At 49.9% G+C, this 12026-nt stretch overlaps 1 protein-coding gene across 3 annotated transcripts in view; it reads left to right on the top strand.

Moving 5' to 3' along the window:
- LOC124003550 (ras association domain-containing protein 5-like) overlaps positions 1–12026 on the top strand; it is a 51466-nt gene that overhangs the window by 2372 nt on the left and 37068 nt on the right. The window contains exon 1 of one of the 3 annotated variants that reach the window (XM_046311896.1): positions 9145–9294. The exons of the other annotated variants lie outside the window; for them this stretch is intronic. Within the exon in view, the coding sequence (XP_046167852.1) occupies positions 9153–9294 (142 nt within the window). The 5' untranslated portion in view covers positions 9145–9152. Of the gene's footprint in view, positions 1–9144; positions 9295–12026 lie in introns of those variants that run through there. 3 annotated transcript variants of the gene reach the window in all.

The following is a 12026-nucleotide window of genomic DNA, read 5'->3' as shown; positions in this document are numbered from 1 at the left end:
AGTGGAAAGAGAGAGTGGAAAGAGAGAGTGGAAAGAGAGAGTGGAAAGAGAGAGTGGAAAGAGAGAGTGGAAAGAGAGAGTGGAAGAGAGAGTGTAAGAGAGAGTGGAAAGAGAGAGTGGTAAGAGAGAGTGGAAAGAGAGAGTGTAAGAGAGAGTGGAAAGAGAGTGGAAAGAGAGAGTGGAAAGAGAGAGTGGAAAGAGAGAGTGTAAGAGAGAGTGGAAAGAGAGAGTGGAAAGAGAGTGTAAGAGAGAGTGGAAAGAGAGAGTGGAAAGAGAGTGTAAGAGAGAATGGAAAGAGAGAGTGTAAGAGAGAGTGTAAGAGAGAGTGGAAAGAGAGAGTGTAAGAGAGAGTGTAAGAGAGAGTGGAAAGAGAGAGTGTAAGAGAGAGTGGAAAGAGAGAGTGTAAGAGAGAGTGGAAAGAGAGAGTGTAAGAGAGAGAGTAAGAGAGAGTGTAAGAGAGAGTGGAAAGAGAGAGTGGAAAGAGAGAGTGTAAGAGAGTGGAAAGAGCGGTATAAAGGAGAAGAAGAGTTGGCGATGAGGAGAGAAAGGAGTGGAAAGAGGGTACAGGGGAGAGGGTAAAGGGAGAGGGGAAGAGGGAGAGGGCAGAGGAGAGGGCAAAGGAAGGAGAGGAGAGGGCAGAGGGAGAGGGAACAGGGAGAGGGTGTAGAGGGAGAGGGCACAGGGAGAGGGCAAAGGGAGAGGGGAGAGGGCAAAGGGAGAGGTTAGAGGGAGAGGGCAAAGGGAGAGGGCACATGGAGAGGGCACAGGGAGAGGGCACAGGGAAAGGGCACAGGGAGAGGTTAGAGGGAGAGGGCACAGGGAGAGGGCACAGGGAGAGGCAAAGGGAGAGGGCAAAGGGAGAGGGCACAGGGAGAGGGAACAGGGAGAGGGCACAGGGAGAGGACAAAGGGAGAGGGCACAGGGAGAGGGCACAGGGAGAGGGCACAGGGAGAGGGAACAGGGAGAGGGAACAGGGAGAGGGCACAGGGAGAGGGCAAAGGGAGAGGGTAGAGGGAGAGGGCAAAGGGAGAGGTTAGAGGGAGAGGGCAAAGGGAGAGGGCACAGGGAGAGGGAACAGGGAGAGGGCACAGGGAGAGGTTAGAGGGAGAGGGCAAAGGGAGAGGGCAAAGGGAGAGGGCACAGGGAGAGGGCAAAGGGAGAGGGCACAGGGAGAGGGGGCACAGGGAGAGGGAACAGGGAGAGGGGGAGAGGGCACAGGGAGAGGTTAGGGGAGAGGGCAAAGGGAGAGGGCACAGGGAGAGGACACAGGGAGAGGGCAAAGGGAGAGGGCAGAGGGAGAGGGTACACAGGGAGAGGGCACAGGGAGAGGGAGAGGGCAGGGGGAGAGGGCACAGGGAGAGGGCACAGGGAGAGGGCAGCAGGGGAGGGCACAGGGAGAGGGTAGAGGGAGAGGGCAGGGAGAGGGCATAGGGAGAGGGTAGGGGGAGAGGGCACAGGGAGAGGGTAGAGGGTAGAGGGCACAGGGAGAGGGATCAGCGAGAGGGCACAGGGAGAGGGCACAGGGAGAGGGTCAGGGAGAGGGTAGAGGGAGAGGGCTCAGTGAGAGGGTACAGGGAGAGGGCACAGGGAGAGGGAGAGGGCACAGGGAGAGGGCACAGGGAGAGGGTAGAGGGAGAGGGCACAGGGAGGGGGCACAGGGAGGGGGCACAGGGAGAGGGCACAGGGAGGGGGCACAGGGAGAGGGCACAGGGAGAGGGCACAGGGAGAGGGCACAGGGAGAGGGTAGAGGGAGGGCTCAGTGAGAGGGAGAGGGCTCAGTGAGAGGGCACAGGGAGAGGGAGAGGGCACATGGAGAGGGTAGAGGGAGAGGGCACAGGGAGAGGGCACAGGGAGAGGGTAGAGGGAGAGGGCAAAGGGAGAGGGTAGAGGGAGAGGGCACAGAGAGAGGTCACAGGGAGAGGGGAGAGGGGGCTCAGCGAGAGGGCACAGGGAGAGGGTAGAGGGAGAGGGCCAGGGAGGGCAGGGGTAGAGGGAGAGGGCACAGGGAGAGGGCACAGGGAGAGGGCACAGGGAGGGAGAGGGCACAGGTATAGGGAGAGGGCACAGGGAGAGGGCACAGGGAGAGGGCACAGGGAGAGGGCTCAGGGAGAGGGCAGAGGGAGGGGGAGAGGGTAGGGAGGGGAGGGCTGCAGGGAGAGGGGTGAGAGGGCTCAGCAGGGGTACAGAGGGGCACAGGGAGAGGGTAGAGGGAGAGGGAGGGCACAGGGAGAGGGCTCAGCGAGATGGTACAGGGGAGGGTAGAGGGAGAGGGTAGGGGGAGAGGCTCAGCGAGAGGGCACAGGGAGAGGGCAGAGGGAGAGGGAGGGCCAGAGGGAGAGGGCACAGGGAGAGGGCTCAGTGAGAGGGCTCAGCGAGAGGGCACAGGGAGAGGGTAGAGGGAGAGGGCACAGGGAGAGGGCACAGGGAGAGGGCACAGGGAGAGGGTAGAGGGAGAGGGCTCAGTGAGAGGGGAGAGGGAGAGGGCACAGGGAGAGGGTAGAGGGAGAGGGCTCAGCGAGAGGGTACAGGGAGGGTACAGGGAGAGGGCACAGGGAGAGGGTAGGGGGAGAGGGCTCAGGGAGAGGGCACAGGGAGAGGGCACAGGGAGAGGGTAGAGGGAGAGGGCACAGGGAGAGGGCACAGGGAGAGGGCACAGGGAGAGGGCTCAGCGAGAGGGCACAGGGAGAGGGCACAGGGAGAGAGGGTAGGGAGGGGCAGGGAGGGTAGGGGAGAGGGCACAGGGAGAGGGCACAGGGAGAGGGACAGGGAGAGGAGAGGGTAGAGGGAGAGGGCTCAGTGAGAGGGGAGAGGGAGAGGGCACAGGGAGAGGGTAGAGGGAGAGGGCACATGGAGAGTGCACAGGGAGAGGGCACATGGAGAGTGCACATGGAGAGGGCACAGGGAGAGGGCACATGGAGAGGGCAGAGAGAGGGTACAGGGAGAGGGCAGAGGGAGAGGGAGAGGGCACATTGAGAGGGCTCAGGGAGAGGGTACAGGGAGAGGGGAGGGAGAGGGCACAGGGAGAGGGTAGAGGGAGAGGGCACAGGGAGAGGGCAGAGGAGGCCAAAGGGAGAGGGCAGAGAGATGATAGGTAAAGATAGTCAAGGACAAAAAGGGAAGGACAGAAGACAGGAAAGATAGAAGAGGATGGAGAGAGAAAGGGATGAGAGACTAATAGAAAGAGAGGGATAGTAGATGAGATGACCTCAGCCACCCGAGCCATGGCCTGTTCACCCCGTTACCATCTAGAAGGCGAAGACAGTACAGGTGCATCAAAGCTGGGACCGAGAGAGTGAAAAACAGTTTCTATTTCCAGGCCATCAGACTGTTATGGTCACCACTAGCCAGCACCCGCTTAGTACCCTGCCCTGCACTTACTCACTCTTACTATCTGGCTACCACCCGCTACTCCACCCTGCACCTTATAATGGCGCCAGAGGGGATGGCTGATGTTTTACGTGCTCCCAACCAACTGTGCTTTTTTGTTAGGTTTTTCGAGTTTTTGTATTATTTTAAAAAACGTATTTAGTACATAATGTTGCTGCTACCGTCTCTTATTACCGAAAATTACTTCAAACTCACCTCAAACTGGAAGAATATTTTTTCTTTAACGAGTCCGATGTGAAGGATATACTGCTTTCTCAGGAACAGGCCCAAATCCCCATCATTTGCGTGAAGAAAAGAAGGGAAAAAAGGGGGCGGTCAGGCTGCCTTACGAGAATTCGTAGGCGATTGAGTAAACTCCCACTGCCATCTCTTCTATTGGCTAACGTGCAATCATTGGAAAATAAAATAGATGACCTACGATCAAGATTATACTACCAACAGGACATTAAAAATGGTCATATCTTGTGTTTCACCAAGTCGTGGCTGAACGACGACACGGATAATAAAGAGCTGGTGGGATTTTCCATGCACCGGCAGGACAGAGAAGCTACAGGGGCGGGGGTGTGTGTCTATTTGTCAATAACACCTGGTGCGCGATGTCAAATATTAAAGAAGTCTCGAGGTATTGCTCGCCTGAGGTAGAGTACCTTATGATAAGCTGTAGACCACACTATTTACCAGGAGAGTTCTCATCTATATCTACATCTATATTATTCATAGCCGTCTATTTACCACCACAGACCGATGCTGGCAGTAAGACCGCACTCAACCAACTCTGTAAGGCCATAAGCAAACAAGAAAATGCTCATCCAGAAGCGACACTCCTAGTAGCAAGGGACTTTACTGCAGGCAAACTTAAAATCAGTTTTACCTCATTTTTACCACCATGTCACATGTGCAACCAGAGGGGAAAAAAACTCTAGACCACCTTTACTCCACACCCAGAGATGCATACAAAGCTCTCTCCTGCCCTCCATTTGGCAAATCTGACCATAATTCTATCCTCCTGATTCCTGCTTACAAGCAAAAACTAAGAAGGAAATACAAGTGACTCGCTCAATACGGAAGTGGTCAGATACGGGACTGTTTTGCGAGCACATATTGAGTTTCTCCTATTCTTCTCTGCAGATCCTCTCAAGGTCTGTCAGATTGTATGGGGAGCGTCGTTGCACAGCTTTTTTCAGGTCTCTCCAGAAATGTTAGATCTGGTTCAAGTCCAGGCTCTGGCTGGGCCACTCAGGGACATTCAGAGGTCCTGGGCAATCTGGAGCAGGTTTTCATCAAGGATCTCTCTGTCCTTTGCTCCGTTCATCTTTGCCTCGATCCTGACTAGTCTCCCAGTCCCTGCCACTGATAAACATCCCCACAGCATGATGCTGCCACCGCCATGCTTCACCGTAGGGATGGTGCCAGGTTTCCTCCAGATGTGACACTGTTCATCAAGGCAAAGGGTGGCTATTTGAAGAATCTCAAATTTAAAATATATTTTTACTTGTTTAATACTTTTGTTTGGTTACTACATGATTCCATATATGTTATTTCGTAGTTTTGATGTCTTCACACTTATTCTACCATGTAGAAAATAGTAAAAATAAAGAAAAACCCTTGAATTCGAAAACATTTAACCGGTAGTGTATAGGATCCATTCTAGATCCACGTCGTACATATATACACCATCGTTCAAAAGTTTGGGGTCACTTAGAAATGTCCTTGTTTTTGTCCATTAAAATAACATAGATTTGATCAGAAAAACAGTGTTGACATTGTTCATGTTGTAAATAACTATTGTAGCTGGAAATGGCTGATTTTGAATGGAAATGCTACATAGATACATACAGAGGCCCATGGAACACAGTCCTGTGTTCCAATTGCACGTTGTGTTAGCTAATCCAAGTTTATCATTTTAAAAGGCTAATTGATCATTAGAAAATGTGCATTTCTAAGTGACCACAAACTTTTGAACGGTAGTGTACATATATAGGATCCATTCTAGATCCATATAGTACATATAATCTTAATAAAATGCAGGTTATAATCTCATAGAGCAGTTTGGACTAGAAGCACTAATCCCTCTATATGTATTTATCGTGTGTGTGTGTGTGTGTTTCCACATAGAGCTGCCACTCACTCCATCCACCACTTCCAAATTAACCTGATCGTGAGTGTTGCATTACAGCCATTTTGTGTCTGAGGGAAGCCCAATACTGTACAGTTTCTTACTTTACCCCTCCTTGGTCTAAAACTGCAACCTTACAAAATGATAGTGTTATCTTTTAATTAAAGGTCTCTAAAGTTGCTGTTGTAGAAACTCACACACAGATACACACCTACACACACTCTCAATCCTGTCCTTATCTCTCTCTCTCTCTCTCTCTCTCTCTCTCTCTCTCTCTCTCTCTCTCTCTCTCCTGTGCTCTTTCTCTCTCTCCTGTTCTCTCTCTCTCCTGTTCTCTCATTGGTAGCTAGTATACTGGTAGTTTATGGAGATACTCTCCCTATGCCCTCCCTAAAGTATAACCTGTCCCCTCCCTTAGCCCACATATACCCTGTGCCCTCCCTGTATCCTAAACCCTATGCCCTCCCCCATCCCCTACACAGTGCTGGCCTTGTCTTCAGCAGCAGCCATAGCAGTCTGACTGTGTGTTACCGTACTCTCAGAGCTCCTTTTGACTCCAGCAGAGGAAGCAGAGGGTGTTAATGGCTCTAAGCTTCCTGTACACACATACCACTGCTACACATGTTTAATAAACCACCAGCCTAGCATATCTAAAAATGTCTAACATGACCCCTTCTGACCATGCTAGTCTCGTCTGAAAAGAGAGTTCAACATTGGGCCAGGCAGAAATGTTCAACGTTTGTGCAGGGATGTCAGTCATAGAGAGACATTAGAATCTTTACAACTCAATGTCATGATGCTGCCTCCGAGCTTTCTATTCACCCCTTCATGAGGACTTTATGGCATGGTTAGGCTTATGGTTAGGGTTATGGCTAGAGTTATGGTTAGGGTTAGGGTTATGGCTAGGGTTAGGGTTATGGCTAGGGTTAGGGTTATGGCTAGAGTTATGGTTAGGGTTAGAGTTATGGTTAGGGTTAGGGTTATGGCTAGGGTTAGGGTTATGGCTAGGGTTAGGGTTATGGCTAGGGTTAGGGTTAGGGTTATGGCTAGGGTTAGGGTTATGGTTAGGGTTATGGCTAGGGTTAGGGTTATGGCTAGGGTTATGGTTAGGGTTATGGCTAGGGTTAGGGTTATGGCTAGGGTTAGGGTTATGGCTAGGGTTAGGGTTATGGCTAGGGTTAGGGTTATGGCTCGGGTTAGGGTTAGGGTTATGGCTCGGGTTAGGGTAGAGCCAGGGTGTACACATGGAGCTAGGGTTAGGGTAGAGCCAGGGTGTGCATATGGAGCTAGGGTTAGGGTAGAGCCAGGGTGTGCACATGGAGCTAGGGTTAGGGTAGAGCCAGGGTGTGCACATGGAGCTAGGGTTAGGTTTAAATAAATAAAAAATTTTTAAATAAGGAAATATGGTTTAAGATTTCAGATATTAGTTGAACTGTTATGGGATGAATACCAATGAGTGATGTTGTCTTCACATAAGAGACTATCTCCTGTGTGTGTGTGTGTGTGTGTGTGTGTGTGTGTGTGTGTGTGTGTGTGTGTGTGTGTGTGTGTGTGTGTGTGTGTGTGTGTGTGTGTGTGTGTGTGTGTGTGTGTGTGTGTGTGTGTGTGTGTGTGTGTGTGTGTGTGTGTGTGAGAGAGAGCTGATGCAGTTCTCCTGTATGTGTGACAGATCTGTGGGGAGTTTTACTCAGGTTATATTTATGCACTTGGCAGGCCCTGGGACTGCTCTAAGGTGGCTTGTGGAGACAGCAGTGTGTGTGTAACTGCCTCGTCTTAATCGGTGTTAGAGAAAGGAGGAGTGGGCACACAACAGGTGCTACACACACACAAAGAAGAAGACAGTAGTGTAAAACAGAATGTATTAAGTGGCTGCTAGTTCAGCAGTGCATGGAGAGATGGTGCTATTGATATAACTGGTGTCATAATCATATAATCTATATTACTTATGTTGTTGCAGATGAGTAGGTAATATATGTGTATATATAGGTGTGTGTGTGTGTGATTTGATGAAGGCTGGTACATCCTGTGCCTCCAAACTCATCAGGCTCAGAAGTAGGGCAGGAAAAGTCCCAGCAGCCCTCTCGATGTCTTCTCCAGGGCATATTCATAGCCAATGGAGTGTGTATCATATATACCAAGATATGCACATACACACACATACACATACAGACACACATACACACAGACACACACATACAGACACACACTTACACATACAGACACACACACACACATACAGACACACACACACACATAGACACACACTCACACATACAGACACACATACAGAAGCATGGTGCGAAGCATGTCACACAGTAAAAAGACTTACCACCGTTTCTGTGATGTTTTGTGGTGAATCATTTCACTTGCCAGGCTGTGATATTCAAACAGGAGAGAGAGAGAGAGAATGGCGCAATTGGAGGAGAGAGGGCGAGGGAGAGAGGGAGCGATTGGAGGAGAGAGAGAGAGAGAGAGAGAGAGAGAGAGAGAGAGAGAGAGAGAGAGAGAGAGAGAGAGAGAGAGAGAGAGAGAGAGAGAGAGAGAGAGAGAGAGAGAGAGAGAGAGAGAGAGAGAGAGAGAGAGAGAGAGAGAGAGAGAGAGAGAGAGAGAGAGAGAGAGAGAGAGAGAGATGGCGCAATTGGAGGAGAGCGAGGGAGAGACGGAAGGAAAGGAGGCAGTGGAAGTTGAGACAACATTTGGGAGACAGTATCCAACACTGCAGTGCTCTGCTCTCGCATGTTTACTGTGTTATTGGCGTGTGACCACAAAGATGTCCAGTGACCCTGGAGATGGACAAATATTTTGATAGACAAGGAGGGCTAGAGAGGGGAAGCCAGTGATAGAGAGAGAGAGAGCGAGCAATGATGAGTTTGAGTGTTGGGGCTCTGTCTCTTTAAGCTGTCTGCTGCTGCAGAGTGTGTGGGTGCTGCAGCAGAGGCACAGAGAGCTGAGAGATAGAGAGAAAGAACAAGAGAACACGGAGTCCATCATCTACAAAACAAGTGAATGAGAGAGAGCGATGCCAGCAGTGGGGTCAGGATAGGTTGAGGGTAGTGGTATGTGTGAGGAAACTTCACAGAGGATGAGGGAGAGAAGGAGGGAGGGGAGAGAGGCATGCTGAGGTGTGAGGACTGTCAGGGCTAGAGGTGTGTGTGTGTGTACGCTGACTATCGGAAGGGTACGGGAAGAAGAGGAGGCGGTGTGTCTGAGTGTGTGCGTGAGGTAAGAGCGAGGTGTGTGTGAGGTCTGTCTGTGTGTGTACGGGGTGACAAAGCGAGAGGTGGGCGGGGTGCTGGTTCGGAGCGTGGCACAGCTGGGTGAGTGGTGGCGCTGGGATGGCGGGCACTGGGGAGGCTGGCGAGCAGGCAGCCCTCGGGCCGACAGGGAGTCCCTCAGCCGCAGGCAGGAGAGGGGCAGAGGGCATTCGCCGGAGGGAGCTGGCGGCCTGGGGTACAGGACTGTGCCAGCGAGGTGGTGCCACGCTCCCAGCCGGACACCGGTAGCACCGTTGATGGTGGGGTGGGGGGTAGAGGAGGGGGAGAGAGGTGAGGGTGTAAACCAGTTAAGAGTTTCTCAATCTTTGTCTCTGCATCTGACGGCTGAGGTGGGGGGTGAGGGAGAGGGCGACTTGGGGGGTGAGGATGGCGATATGGGCAGTGCGTGTTTTGGTCAGGTGTCCAGGCGTTTGGGAAGGCTGTTACGGCGCCTGCCTAAGTCTCGTTCCTGGAGTGACGGACTACGGATGCTCCGCAGAACCAGTTCCCACGGATCACTCATCACCTCTTCCTCAGGTATGGAGAGGGGGATGGAGAGATGGAGCTCTTTCAATGGTTCTCGCAATCCATTTCTCAGGTCTAGAGGAGGAGGGAGATGGGAGGAGAGGAGAGAGAGGAAGAAAGAAAGAGAAGGTGGAGGGTTGAGAGGAGTGTCAGAGAGTAAGATGGCAAGATATGGTAGATAGAGAACAGATAGCAGAAGATAAAAAGAAAGAGAGGAAGATAAAGATAGAGGTGCTGGGTAGGAGTATTGTTACATTATGTCAAGAAAAGGACATCTCTACAATGACAATTTTAACTACTGTATACTGTAACTCAGAATCTCTCTATCTCTCTGTCTTTTCTCCCGATTGATGTTCCGAGTCATCTAAGTCATCCGATGATAAATGTGGTCATATAAACCTTATTTGTAATCTGAGGGGACGATCCTATAAAACCAGATTCTCGATGTCTGCCTGTGGTCTGTACTGGGAATATGACATTAGAACGGACTGTTTAGGGGCCTGGAATGGAGTTTAGCATGGATCCTAGCGTTTCTGTTCGCGGAGTGGACTGACGCAGTTGTGTCCAGGGATAAATACTGAGTGGGTATAGAGCGTAATACAAGGAGAACATGCTGTCTGCACCTTGGTAGAAAAAAAGACGAGGCTCCAGAGACAGATTTATAGATTAACATAGTGAAATAAGAAATTGGACTGAAGTGTTTGCCTGTGTGCGTACATGCATCTGTGAGTGTGTGTACCATTTTAAGTCAATGGTGTGTGCATTGTGTGTATGTCTTATTCGAGAGCTGTCTGTGAAGGGCTGATAAGGTCCTGACCAAACATCAATCAGCTTATCAAAGGAACCAGAACATGTCACTACACCTGTATGATGTCACAGCCCTCCCTCCACCAATCAGCAGTGGACCAGCTAATCCCTCTAGAGCAGGGATGGGCAACTTTGATGGGGGTGTGGGTCACAAAATATCTGAACACATCGTGGAGGGGCTGCAGTGGCTCGCGGGTCTGTGTACACACGTCCACATCCACACCCACACCCACATCCACACCCACATCCACACCCACACCCACAACCACACCCACACCCACATCCACACCCACACATGCAGTCAACTGTGCAGTTAATCCGTTTGTGCAGTTAAACTATTTAACTCTCTTAACTACAATAAAACACAGTAAATATATAAATATATATATATATATATACACATGTATATACACATGTATATACATACAGTACCAGTCAAAAGTTTGGACACACCTACTCAATGAAGGGTTTTTCTTGATTTTGACTATTTTCTAGTAGTGAAGACATCAAAACTATGAAATCACACATATGGAATCATGTAGTAACCATAAAAGTGTTAAACAAATCAAAATATATTTTCTATTTGAGATTCTTCAAAGTAGACTCCCTTTGCCTTGATGACAGCTCTGCACATTCTTGGCACAGTTTTGGTTCAGTTTATGGGTTAGGGTTTGTTGGCTTTGGCTGGTATAGGCTGGGTCAGTGGTCCATCCCTCCTCTAGAGAGTCATATCTATCAGGGCTAGTGGAGCAGTTGAAATATTTAATATATGGCCATGTTCTGTTATAATCTCCACCCGGCACAGCCAGAAGAGGACTGGCCACCCCACAGAGCCTGGTTCCTCTCTAGGTTTCTGCCTTTCTAGGGAGTTTTTCCTAGCCACCGTGCTTCTACATCTGCATTGCTTGTTGTTTGTTGTTTTAGGCTGGGTTACCGTGTAACACTTTGTGACATCAGCTGATGTAAAACGGGCTTTATAAATACATTTGGTTGATATAACCTCACTTTAGGCCTTGAGCATAAAGAGCTTATTTAGATTAAACCGGTTCCCTTTCTTCATCATGTTAGGCTAATTAAATGTTTTGATACAATGACCTATCTAAAATGACTCTTTCCTACTGGCTGACTTCTCCTCTGCCATAATTGTCATGATTGTGTATACTACGGCTTCTGTGATGAACTAACTGACCAAGATGGCGGATGGAATCCCATCCTCTTCCAGCCCCAAAGTTCCCAATACCACCCCCGCTGTCCACCACTCTGCCTTTACCAATAGAAATATGTTGATTTTCTGTTTCTGTTGTCTCTAGTGTCCTCCTGTCGAGGACCAGGAGTTTTATTATTTCAGGAAAACCCTATGACCTCCTATCTTTGAGTGTGTTAACGTGTTTCTCTCCTTGGACTGCTACTTCCTCTACCCGGCCACGCTGGTTATATTTGGTGTGTGTGGGTGGCACAGGCCTGACAGAGCGACTGTGTGAGTGTTTGTGTGCGCGCGCCGTGTCATACCATGAATTCCGTCTGAAATAGGTTGTAGAGAGGCGTGTGATTATAACCTTCAGAAATGCGCCCGAGCAAAATCACCTCTCATCCATTCTTTCAGACCTCTCACAGCATCTCTCTTTCATTGGCTAGCTCTAGTTCACTCAGAATCTCCCCACTCTGTGATTGACAAGCTTAGTGTTCAGGGTGTCACTCTGCTGTGTGTGGTGTCAGCTGTAGATATACACACAGATGTGTGTGACTATGTGATATGTGTGTGTTCTGTTAGATACTGTCCAGGCCTTCTCTCCTCTGTTTCCTGGGAGACAGGGACAGTTCTGTGTTTTGATTTGGCCTTGTCTTTTCTGTTGCCTAGGAGACAGGGTAAGTTCTCTGTTTTGTTTTGGCCTAGTCCCTTCTGTTTCCTGGGAAACAGGGAAAGTTCTGTATTTTTG

Source organism: Oncorhynchus gorbuscha, linkage group LG18 (genome assembly GCF_021184085.1).
Source record: "Oncorhynchus gorbuscha isolate QuinsamMale2020 ecotype Even-year linkage group LG18, OgorEven_v1.0, whole genome shotgun sequence".
Taxonomy (NCBI): domain Eukaryota; kingdom Metazoa; phylum Chordata; class Actinopteri; order Salmoniformes; family Salmonidae; genus Oncorhynchus; species Oncorhynchus gorbuscha.
Note: the sequence above shows the minus strand (reverse complement) of the source record. Positions and strands in the feature narration are given on the sequence as shown.